Consider the following 13,089-nt stretch of genomic DNA (forward strand, 5'->3'; position numbering starts at 1 on the left):
GAATTGTTGCACTTCCAGTAAAGAAAGACAAACGCAATTCCTGTCTTTGACCATAAGTGCTGAACTTGCTTTGTTCATGGATTGTGGTACTAGTATTACATGGTGTGTGTGATAACAGGAGATTGAATTCAACACCCCGGGATGCATCTCCCACTTCTTTTCAATTCCCCTGGTAACTCAGAGCTTTGGCTGCTTCTCTGGGAGAGTGACTCTCCAATAAAGAGAGAGCTTCTTTATTTCCAAGATGGAGAAGAAAACACTTCTACTTTCTCCTACAGAGTGCTTGGGGATTTGAAATGATTATTAGCTCAACTAGACCAAATTTTCTACAATCTCCTTTACTTACAAATAAAGTAAGGTCCTAGAGATAAAATGAGGCACACCGCCCCTTAATACCTTAATACAGGCAGGCCATCCAGCACTGAGCGGCAAGGACATGAAAGAGAGGCACTGAAGTTCACTCATAAGTGCAAATAGATGTTAAGCACCTGGGGACAGACTTTACACGGTGTTTTATTAACAATCTGAAGTGCCCTCTCTGCATCACAACAGGACTGTTAAGTGCTGCAAAAGCTGAAAAGCCAGCTCTCTGCACGGAGCCCTGGCATTCGGAAACACCATCTGCTTTGCAAAGGTTGACAATCTCAGACTTCTGGTTAAACTCCAGATCTCCTTGTTGTGAAGGGCTTGATAACTTGTGACTCGCCCTCAGTCCATTACCTTCTGCTTACCGAGTCACAGAGTGCATTACATCTCCCCACAGAGCACTGCAGCAGCTGGGCTATGTTATATTCTGGGTCCTACCCGCTCAGCATTAGATAGTGCACTTAAGAGAGCTTTCCATCTAAATCAGTGAAATACAAACAGAAAATTCTGTTGCTTCAGCAAAGAGGCCAACTCTACATTCTGGCTTGGAAACACACATTTAGATACTTATTTTTTTTGCCTGTCAGAGTGGTTGTTTTGATGAGGCTTTGTTTTGCATGTGCATTAGATGAAGAAGACAATTAAGACTCGACTTTTTAATTGGTACTGGATGCATTTCAACAACAGTCACAGACTTTCTCTACAAGAACTGCGTGCTCTCTTTATGAAGCGCAACTTAACTCCGATTGAGGACATAAAAAAATAGGCAAATAACAGCTGAAACGTGAGATCCTGTACTCAGGAGCTAGGAAAACTATTTTAATACAAAGTGGAGAGCGGCTGAGTCAGCATACCAACCTAATGTTATACTTAGGCCTAAATCCAAACAAGAAAAACATTCTCTGCTGCACCAAAAATATATCTATTTTTTAAACAAAATTTTCTGGAATTGTGTGCTGAAACTATTGCTAAATCCAAAGCTACTGTAAGAACAATAATCACACTAAGATGAACTTTCACACTAAGATGAAGTGAGTCCAAACTTCACTGGTTTCAAGCCAGCAGCACAGCAAGAGAATGAAGGAACAAGAGCAAGTTGCTTCCTTCTGTGGTAGCACTTAGTTTTGTTCTGGGATAAAGCAAAACCACTGTTGTGTTATCAGCACAGGTGTTGAACTGCTGAACCCACCTCCTCTCACCATTTCTGTACCTGTGATTTTATTTTTCATGGTGCTGAGTAACAAAACCGGACTACACTGAGCATGGATGCAGCTGAAGGAACATCACTGAACCTGAATGAAGCTCTTTCCTCTAGTGATGGATGTAGTCTGCAGATGGCAACAGGCTTACAAAGATGGGAGACAGCTCAGGCAGCCCAAGACCATTCACCAAACAGACATAGGGAGGAAAACCAAAACCAAGAGACTGCTTCCATTTTCCAAGACCTCATTCCCTTAATTTTCTGGATTTGCTTAGAAGGAACTGTGGCAATTCTCCAGAAAGCTGTGCTTGGAGAGGAGACACACGAAATCCCTTCTGAACTTGGGAGGTTTGCTGTTCAGAACAGGCCCATTCCCATTCTGAGCAGCTCATAGCAGAACACAGCTGTGACTCCACATCTGCTTAGGACCAACCCCACAATGGCAGCAGAGATGGGGGGTGTGGTTTGTGTTTGGCAAAAGCACCTACTTTGCATTTGGCAAAGCCCTTGCCCAGAAATTAGGGGAATCCAGATGCAAAGCTTTATCCAGCCCAGGCCTCCTGCCTGCTCTGTCCCACTAACAGAAACACCAGCAATGCTCAGGGCTCTGTAAGGCTAAACACCTCACAGGTACCTGTGCCTCAAACCTATTGTGTCTCACACATTTTCCCTAATTTGTGTTAAGAAGTTGATGCGCAACAGTAATCAGAAAGCTAGGGCTGATGCATTTTCTACAGTTCACCTTATCTTCTTCATTCAGCTCTCAAAGAGTCAGCTATTATGAGAAATTAAGTAATTCATCAAGCCCTTTTCAATTACCTGCTGCTGATAACATCAGAGTACAATTAGCATCTACAAACGAACCAAGCGCCAACTGCCAGGAAGAAACAGAAGCTAATTTACAGCATGGGGAGGCCTCCAAAAGCTGAGATAAAGGGGCTGCCAGCAAACACGTGTTTTGTTATACCCACAGCAGCCCTGTTCTGCCACTCCCCACAGCCACAAACACCCAACTGAGCTGTGCAGCCAGAACTCATCCCAGCAACAGCTGTAATGACAGCAGCACAGACTCCCACGTCTCACAGCCAGAGACGCAAACACATCTTTGTTCGCTTCCACATCTGGCACTGTGAAAGAGGAGGAATGGACTTCACTTTGATTCAACCCTCCTCAGCCTGCCAGTAAGATACTGATGTCTGTCCTTAGAAGAGCATATTATTCTACACTCTGTTATTTTAATGTGTACATTCTGAACACAAACTTAGGATTTGATCCACGTGTCTCCCAAGACAGAATGTAGCAAGCTGACGAGCTCCGAAAGTAATGGCTGGAAAATAAAGCACATTGCTTCTTGCCTTAGTGCAAAATTTATGTTTCTTTCTGACACTTCAATAGCTCTTCAAAAGCACTGTACCTTCTCAATTGCCTTCTGTCATGACCTTGTGCTTTCTGGTGCCTCCTGAGCAGCTGAATAATTTAACGTGGGACACGTTACATCGGCACACAATCTGCCAAGTGCCTGTTTATTTTATGAAGATACTCTGGTGGAGTTGGTATAACTAAGAAGATAGCACACAGAGCCTCCTGGGTGCTGGCAGCAGCTCTAACAGTCGCTGCATTCCATGACCAACTCTGCTCCACGTCAGGGCCTTACCTAAATTGGACGAGGCTCTGCCTTCAGCAGCTCGGTCCTGCAGGCTCTCGGCGATGTGTAACTGCTCCTCATGGTACTGCTTAGCCCTCTCCAGGTCCTGCATACATCTAGCTGCATGGCCCAAGCCAGCATAAGCTCGCATCTCAATGGCTTTCTCAGCCAGCTCTTGGGCCAACTCCAGCACATAGTTATGGTAGGACATGGCTTTGTCGAAGTTCCTCCGGTAGTGGTAAGCACTGCCCAGGTTGCTGTAGGCTCGGGCTTCCTCTCTCTTATTCCCCAGCTCCTTGGCGATCTTAAGATGTTGTTCATGGCACTGCACCGCATTTTCAAAATCCCCCATTGCAATGTACACTGCTCCCATGTTGCCCAGCTCCCGTGCCTCAGACAGCTCATCTTTGGATTGCTTTGCAAGGAGGACACACTGCTTGTGGCTCGCCAGTGCATTTGGGTAGTCCCCGATGGCTGTGTACACATGGCCCAGACTGCTCAGTGCTGCGGATGCTGCCTGCAGGGATAAAAGAGAAAAAGTAAGTACAAGTCCTCATAAAAACAAGTCTGATGGCCTCGGTCCCAGAAATCAGCCACAAAGGGCCATTCTGAAGAAAACTTGTGACCACCAGCTGGAAATCTGTTCTCTGCAGTTCTACGTGCATCAGGGAAGCTCAGGTGGAGGCAGCAGTAATGGAGAAAGAGCAGTGCTGAGATTCTCTCTTTTCTCTGAAATACACCATGCGTGTGCATATCTGGGCAAAGGGGAAGGGCAGCACTGCAAAGATGCAGAGACCCCTGAAAGAAACAGAGAAAGCGAGAGCAGACAAACACTTGCCCTGCTCCCCCTGCACACAGTGAGATCATGTCAGCATGACAAACTCCTCGCAGTTTGGTACAAAGGGCACCATGCACAGAGACCAGCAGCAGGATGTGCAACATGGAAGAACCACAAGGCGTGCTGAGCCCACAGGACTCCCTGCTTTCCTCTTTTCAGACTGAACAGCCCCTGAATTCAGCTGCAGGAAACTTGCACATCTGCAGCCAGCTCTCAGCAGAGACAAGGCCTTTGTTGCTCATCACGCAAAACCAGTAGGCCAGCAGACACTCGCTAACATCTTCACATCTGTTTGGCCAATCACACCATGCACCCAAGAACAGCCTTTACTGTGCAGCAAAACAGGGTCCTTCACAGCACTGCTTGTTACTCAGCCCCAACAACCTTGGGATTGCTGCACAGACAACAGGACTTCAGCAGCTGGAGCCCTTGTCCTCTGGGAATACCTTAAATAAATGCAGCTATTTGGAAACCTGACTTCTTACCGCTGAGAAACAGCTGTATCCAACAAGACAAATTATTTGAGAAACAGACCATTGTTCGCTGCACCTAGCAGGACACAGGCTTGCCTGCACGTACACAGGGCTGACAGCAGGGCAAGAAGTTAAGAGCACGGACACATTCCTGCTGCTCAGTGCCTATTTGCTACCTCAGCACGGCTGCTCACTCCAAAGCCCTGACCCTGAGTGCTCTGTGGTCCCCAGCATATCCATTTACTTTGCTACCCAGCTGCTGCTGTGACCCAGTTCCACAACAGCCATCTTTTCAAACACTTTCAGAAAGGAACAGTCAAGGTGGGACTGCACAGAGACCACTCTCACCTTGTCCCAGCATGTGAGCACAGGAAAGCCTCAGTCCACCCTTCCACCTGAGATGTTGGTACAGCACCTCAGGACGCTGTCTTTACAATTTAAGATGAAATAAACTGGTGCTGCCAATCAAGAGACAGTCTCACCCTCTTTCTATCTTTGGCTAAGCACTCCCAGCAGCATCAATAGAGCAGTGTTTCCAGACCGAGGAGCTGTAAACACAACATGCTGATTCAAATTAACAGGGGTTCATCTTTTCTCATACAAGAACCCGAGGTGACAGATTAGCTATTAAACACAGCATCTAAGTCAGGAGATACAACACCATAGGGAAGCTCCCTCTTGGCCAGCTCACAAACAGCCAAGCTGCATCTGTTTTCCCAGAGGCACCCTTTGAGGCAGCTTAATTATAACAGAAGAGCTGCCGGCATTCAAAACGCTGATTTTTTTTTTTCTCCAAAACCAAAACATTGCACAAAGCCCTGCACAGGCCTCGAGGTGCACAGGGTTCCCCTGACTTTTTGCTGGTGAGGAACACACTCCTCAGTGCACAGAGCAAACTGCTGGGCTACTCAGGGCGCAGCTAAATCCCAGCACAACGCAACCTCAGGGAGAACTGACCCAGCAACCCCAATTAACTCTGGCAGACACCACCAGGAGCACTTGGTGCAACAGGGAAATGAACAGAAATGCTTCTTCTGGATGTACAAAGAGTCAAACTGTTCTCTACTGGTGCTGCTAAATTAAAACAACAGCAAAAAAAGGACATTTACACATGGAGATTGCCGAACAAGATGGGCCATGGCTCAGGGCCATCTAAACAGAGGTTCAGATGATGTTCATGTCTTACAGCTAGGGAAAAGGCATCCATGCAGAGCTGCAGATCTCAGGCTTTCTGTGCAGAAGAGAAACTCGCCAGATGCAGGGACTTCTCATACCACACACGGGAAGGAATCGCTCATGCACACAGACACATGAAGGCTGCCTCTGCCCTGCAATACAGCATTCCTCTCAATGCTTTATTCTGTGGCCTTTAGATGACCTGAGTGTTCCAAGGGAGGCACCCCTTCAGCCACCCCACCCTGCATGAGCAGAGTCTGTCACCTTTTGCTTCCCGTGGGCTGGCTGCAGCATCCCTCCTCCAGCAAGACAGATATCAGTGCTCGTGTGCTCTCGGGGGCGATCAGTGAAATGACTGCAGAGCTCAACATTAAAGCAGTGCTTGGGAGCAATCTGTTGATTACATCTGCTGGAGGACACCAACGACTAACACTTCAGGGGGTTAGTAATACAACTCAGGAAGATGAATTCATCATTGCATACTTAATAAAATGATCTACATAACAGCATCCACTGGGAACTCTAAGTGGCTCACACGCTGGCCAGTGGGGTAGAGATATTCCCAGAGGTGCTGGCATAAGCATCAGAACACAGCAGTGGGAGAAGCAGGTTGGCATTAGGGGTGCATGTACAGCATGCTCTAGCTGTGCTAATAAGGATTGCTGCTTGGTGGCAGAGCAAAGGGAGACTACAGCTTCATACCAGTGGGGTTCTGCATCAGCAAACAAAGAAAATCAATGCTTTGTATATCTGACAAAGACAAATTTTACAGTGGGGGATGCTTACACCTTCAATTATGCAATTTATCACTTTAATAGAAAGCAGATTCTTCTGCCACTGAGCTGAGGCACAGAAGGGAGTTCAGAAAAGGGTTTCAAATTGCTCTCTTTTTCCTGGGAGCAAAAGTCGGGTTTTTCAGCTGAATAAGGTAAAGAATCTGATGTTAAGCAGATGTGCATCACAGAATGATAACTAATAAGGCTCCGGTGACTGTGAGGTGTGTTTCTGAGATATTTCACCCATGCCAGAAAATGATCATGTCCCAGTTATGTTACATTTAAACAATTCTTTGATTAATTGCGCAGCCTCCTTAAACACGAATGCTGTATAATAATCCTAAAATGAGCAACGTAAAGATGTTCTGCCTGGTAGCCCTAACCCCCCAAAAGAGACACCAAACAGCACTGATCAGATACTGAACTTTCAAAGCAGCAGAAGAGAAAGAAATGTTGTGCACTGAGAGCCCAACCACAGCACCCACCAGCTCAGCTGTTATGGCAGGGGCTCCAGGGGCCCAGTTTGGCTGAAAAGGCAACTGCTGACCCCTGGAGTTTAAAAGCACAGGAACGTGAACATACACCTCTGTTCGCAGCTAATAACAGCCTGCAGGGACATGAAGCTTTAATCCATTCCCATTTTTCCTCTTTACATCATCTCTGACAAGCCAGGCTGGATCCTGAAGCAGAGAGGCATTAAGACACGCCAAAGAGACAACAGGACCATACCCAGCTGAGGGACAGAAATGGGTGTGCACTGATCTAGTGTGGACAAGAAGATGACACCTAATAAAAATGTTTTCTGTGTAGGATGCACTAAGGTTGGCTAATGGTAACATAACACTGTGTAAGGATGTAAGCACACACATTCTGTTTGTTTTATAAATACAGACTGGCTGACTGCAGTGCACACAGGCAGGACAGTTAACCTAACAGGAAGTCTGGGACATAACAAAATGCTCCAGTGGCTGTAAATTGCATTTTATCCCCCACTACTATTAAGCTCCTTCTATCAATTACTCAGAACTGAGCAAACTTCCACAGGCAGCCCCCTGGGGACAGCTGATATTTGTACCCATATCCACAACATTCAAAGCCGCCCATCCCCTCCTCCTTCAAAGGCAAAGCCTATGTGTCAGAAGCAATTCAGCCTTCTCTGTGCAGCTTTTGAAAACAAGGAGGAAGCAGCAGGTAATATTCTCCTCCTGCACACTATCTGTACACAGAAAGGAACATCTTTGCTGTGGTAGTTATTTCCTGAAAACAAAACAAAAAGAAACTGCAATCAATAGCTCCGTCAAGATCAATTTATTTGTAGAAGGTTTCAGTCTTTTCACATGGAAACCACAATTTTCACAGAGTCTAAAAATCTATTTCATTCCCCATAACTGCAAATGCAAGCACTGCAGTGAAGATCAGCAATAAGCAGAAGCAGTGCTGTAGAATCCAGACTTCCTAGCAAGTAACAGCATCACAGAGGAAAACAACAGCAGTCCCTCTCACCTATTTCTACAATAGATGCCAAAAGCAAAGTCTTAGCATCTCCGCCATCACTGGATGAAATCACTCAGACATGAGACATGCAGCTGACCCTGCACGCTCCTCTTCCTGCACAGGAGCCTCCAAGGAAACCTTGCCCTTTGCAAAGCAATCCTTCATGAGCAGGGGCCAATGACTCCTGCTCGCAAAGTTGGATATTGTTTTAGAGAGAAACTCAATATAGAAAAGCTATGGCTGAGATCAGTCTTCTGAAAACCCCAGCAGCATGGATCTCTCTGAGATGCACACCTTACATGAGGATCCCACACCATTTCTTTTACTATAACCAGGGTACTGACCACAGAAGAATGCTTGGTTTTTCACACTCCATGAGAGGCAAATGAAACTAGAAAGCTGACTTTCTCTCAGCTAAAATGCATGTACAGTGAGGGTCAAGTAGGGACATTTAAAGGAGATCCTCAGGAAGTATTACATTTCCCTTTGGAGTCTGAAAATGAGACAAAACAAAGCACATGGCTTTGAGTACATTCCCAAATTTCCTGCTCCGGTCAGATTTCCCCTCATTCTGCTTAATACCAGCACATTTGAACTGGACAAACCTTGTGAACCTTGTCAAGCTGACCTTCTAAAAAATGAAACAACACAAGAGAAAGGCAATTAGTTTATGTTCTGTTACACAAACCCAACTGCTCAGTACTCGAGCAGCGTGCTGCTCACATCACTGAACTCACCCTCTCACCTAGGCAAGTTTTTCAGTCTAAGATGTAATGTAACACCAGTGCCCTCAGATGAACTCATATGGGAAGCATTTTCCCAACAGCTGGTACTCGAGTCTTCCTTGTTGCAGCAAAGAATCTGGTTCTGACATGGAGTGAGAAAGCCATCCTGTAAGAAGCTGTCCTCCAGGGTACGTGGGAATTCACCCCAGATTCCTAACAAAGCAGGGCTGCCAGCTGCAACAAGAGGCTGCAAACAGCCGGGCAAAGGCAAGCACTGCACTTGAGGGTTTCAAGGCTGGTACCTATACCTACATCACAAGTCAGATTCTGAGTCCCAGTAGTTAAATAATGCCTCTCAAAGAGCAGCTGTTTGAAGTAGAAGAATATAAGGGAACAACAGGAACTGGAAAAAGAACATGCCTGTGATTCTGTACACGCTCAACAGAGCCAAACATCTGCACCAGAAAAAAACTGAACTTGAGTGAATTAACAATGCTGTAAAATGTATTCAGGAAGACATATAATCATTCTGCAGACCGAGTCCAATCTCTCACAAGTTCTCATTAAGCTGAAAATCACAGCATATGTGGAACCTGAGACTTCAAGGGCAGCAGGGGTAAAAATAAAGCTGCTGTCCTGTTAGGAAATCTGGAGAACCAATCTGCCCCACTCCCACCTCACTCTACTGGCTCTTTAGACCCTTAGCAGCCAGCCCTGCCCCCATCTGCTCAGCTCTGCCTCGTGCAAAGGACATTTATCTTCTATAACACATTTAAAACAAACAAACAAAAATCAACCATAGAAACATCACCACTTAAGTCACAGTGAGTCTGCATGCACTAATCATCAGGCAGGTGTACTGGGATGCATTGCAGAGCCCCACTTTCCTACAGCTCAGCCTTCTAGCTGGTTCTGGAAGTCCTGCTGGCTCCTTCACCCCTTGGCTGCCCATCAGGAAGCCAGGCACGCATCTGGGCTGTACCACTTCCAATAGCAGTGCTGGGACTGAACAGTGGAGGACTTGCCAGTCTGATACCTGCTCAGGTAGCTTTTTCCTCACTACTAACAAAAATGCATATTAAAACCAGCTTGAGATCAGCAAGAAGGTTTCAGAGAGGGCTCAGATGCAACGCTGAAAGAAAACGTGGTCCTTTCTTTTTGCAAAAATCCAATTCATGAATTGCAAGGACATGAACTGCAGACAATTTTGCACTGACTTCCCAGGAACCAGCGCTGGTCTTGTAGCTCTCTGGACAGCAGGGAGTGGGAACAGTCTTTTGCTTGAGTGGTTAGCAGCCCAACCAACCATTCTGTTGTTTGTAAATCCTGTGTAAAGTGTCATGGGATTTGGAAAGCTGCTTCTCACGCAGAGGTTGAATCGAAAAACAGCTTGTTTCAATTTCTTGAAAGTACATTCAGGGCTCAGAAGATCCCTTAAAAGACCCCAGAGAAAGATGGAAGGCATAATGGAGAAACAAGAGCTAACAAGTAATCCCATGCAGTGAAAATGTTTATGTATATGGATATGCCACAGTCACTCATTCCTTTTCTTAATGCTTGGCCTTTATGATAAGGCGCTTCTCCTGTTTGTTTTTTAAACAAAAAATAGGCAGACATTATTGTAACGTTCCCACCTCTGCAATACACACATCCAACATTTACCTCTTGCATTTGCATCATACCTGACTGCATTTACGTCAGTTTCAGTAGCAATGGTCACAACCCTAAACTTGCAATTCCAACACTCTTAGGAGCAGAGCCTACATTAATTATTAATAGAGATTATCAATTAGCAAAGCCCATCTCAGCCTGGTCCTTACTTCTGGAACTCCAGTCAGATGTGATAAAACTAAAAGGAACAAAGTATATTATCAACTCAGCCTTCCCTGTCCACGCTGCTACAGGCAGCAGATAACTCACTTCTCTGTGGCAGACAACTATGTAATAAATTACTTTGAAGCAGTGGCTTCACTGCAGAAGGGAAAAGGAATGCTTAAGTACCTTCTCTGCTGGTTGTTTTTTTTGCACAGCTCTGCCATCAACCACGAATTTTCCTACTGTCACCTCCACCCATTNAGCAAAGGAATGCTTAAGTACCTTCTCTGCTGGTTGTTTTTTTTGCACAGCTCTGCCATCAACCACGAATTTTCCTACTGTCACCTCCACCCATTTCTGACATCCTACTCAATGTTTTCATACCTGACAACTTGCTTTAGCCTGATGACTCTTTCTAGGTTTCCTTTGTGAGGTATTTATATCCTGTTCTCATTTTCCAGACTGTTACCAAACAATAACTGCAATGACAAGGTTTTCAGATTCATCCTTACTAAAAAGTTTGCCAGGGACAGACCATCATTTACATGGCTGTGTCCAACGTGAACACCACAGGGCAGAGACACTGTGCAACAAAGTGATGAACCCTTCAGGATTTTTAATGAGAAAGAAAAAAACACTGGCCCTAAGGGAAACTGTCTTATAGAGCAGCTGAAAGCTACCGGATTTCAATGGAAAAGGACTCCTGCTATGAATGATAACCCATTCCAAGCTAAATGCTGTGTGGAATAGGAGCTGCACCCAGCCCACTGGTCTGCGCCCAAGTGACTAATGAGCAGACATGAGCAGAACGGAAAACAGAAGGGTTCTCCTGGCAGTAGTTAAGAACAGGTGGACAGGAAAGATTCTGCTGCACCATGCAGCATGGACAGTCCGGGTGTGCTGTCTGTTTTCCCAAGGACGTGCTACAGAATTCACAAGTGAGATTTGCAAGCACATGTCAGCCCACCAAGAAAGTGTTCGCCTCGCTGCACAATTTCTCATATTCCCTTAAAAAATCTCAACAGGTGTGAGGAAAACGGCATGCCTTGGCAATGTTTCCTTCACGTTAACCACAGGCTGTGCATGGAAAGTGGAATAGGGTAGGAATAACCCAGCCCACCACAGTACCTGCAGGAAAGATAGGCTATGGGACTCCAGTCTGTCTGCCATTAGCTGCTATCTTCGAGCACTCCAGGGTGGCCTGAACCATGCCAAGCTAACAGAAGGTACAGTATGGTGCGCTGCCATGCAACAGAAGACAGACAGTTCCGATGCAATTGCAGGGATTAAATCAGTAATGACAAACAGCCTTCTACCACCCTCTGTGCAATTTCTCTCCTGCCAGCACAGGTAAGGGACAGGCAGGTTCATCACCCCATTCTGGACACAGAAGGACAATGTTTCTGCTTTATTTCCCCACAGCCCCTTTTTAGTGAATTACAACCTTTTATTCCACATAAATATCAGATGTAGCATGCATAACAAGATAATTTTGGCAGCAGTTCACTACAGCACACAGCTATAGACACAAGTGCCAGGTAGCTATTAGAGCAATCTGAATCAGCTGCAAGTCAACCAGAAATGAATGTGTATGGAAACCAGTGCTCTTCTGCATGCTATATGCTAGCTAGGCAGCCTTTCTGGGTACAGGCTTGGAAGCTGTTACCAGCATTAAGTCAGAAAATGACCCCCATCACCCACTGTGGACAGTTATTGCCAAACATGTATATCCTCAGCAGCCACAGATATCTCTTGGGGCCTGGCATGTACCAGGATGCCAGATGTGCCAGCCCTGAAGGGAAAAATCAGACCTCTGCATGCTCCAAAAACACAACACAACTTGCAGAGACAGCATCTCTCAACAGGACACACGGACATTGTTCCACAGCTGGAAAACCAACTTCCCGTGAAAGCCTGCTCAGCTTGCCCTCCAGGGGAAAGCTGCCAGTGACAGACTGGGGTAACAGCAGGGCAGCAGGAAAAGGATCTCACAGACATCAAAAGGAATGTGGCCACGCAGTTCATTGTGCTGGGAAGTGCCAGCGCCCAACAGCCAACCGGAGAGGTAAAGCAGCATCACTACAGCAAGGAAAAGCTGTGCTTACTACCAAGCACGAGCTGTGCTCCAGCTCCATCTCAGTGTCAAGCTGCAGCAGTGCAAAGCTGGAGGATGTCTACACACCTGCAGAATGACTCTGTGCTCTTGACAAGGCAACCAGCAGGAGAACCTGGCCCCAAGACTAATCAGTCACACATGTTCTGATGAGCTCACCCAACACTGACATGCTCTGTGATCTTTACTCTAGAGAGTAACGGTTGCACAGATCCATGCTTCCATTCAAACATACAGCACAACTGCAAGCACAGGACCCCTGCAACTGAAGCACAAGCACACAACTTCACCTCTGCCAGCTGCCCTCCCTGTGGCTGCCAGTACAGAAACCATCCTGGTGCAAGAAGGTACGTGGACAGGCAGCTGGAGAGGCAGCCCACACCTCAGGCACGCTCTCACATCACTCCATCAGAAAGAAGTCCTGCTGGGGCAAGCACACCTTGCTCATACGTGAGACAGAGCTGATA

At 46.2% G+C, this 13,089-nt stretch overlaps 1 protein-coding gene across 5 annotated transcripts in view; it reads right to left on the reverse strand.

Annotated features, from left to right (window-relative positions):
• The window catches only part of TTC28 (tetratricopeptide repeat domain 28), a 119,332-nt gene that overhangs the window by 31,555 nt on the left and 74,688 nt on the right, over positions 1 to 13,089 (reverse strand). For all 5 annotated transcript variants that reach the window (XM_032447827.1, XM_032447826.1, XM_015877937.2 and 2 more), the window contains one exon: positions 3,222 to 3,729. In XM_032447827.1, coding sequence (XP_032303718.1) covers positions 3,222 to 3,729 — 508 coding nt within the window. The remainder of the gene's footprint in view (positions 1 to 3,221; positions 3,730 to 13,089) is intronic.

The sequence above is a fragment of the Coturnix japonica genome, chromosome 15 (assembly GCF_001577835.2).
Source record: "Coturnix japonica isolate 7356 chromosome 15, Coturnix japonica 2.1, whole genome shotgun sequence".
In the NCBI taxonomy this organism is placed as follows: domain Eukaryota; kingdom Metazoa; phylum Chordata; class Aves; order Galliformes; family Phasianidae; genus Coturnix; species Coturnix japonica.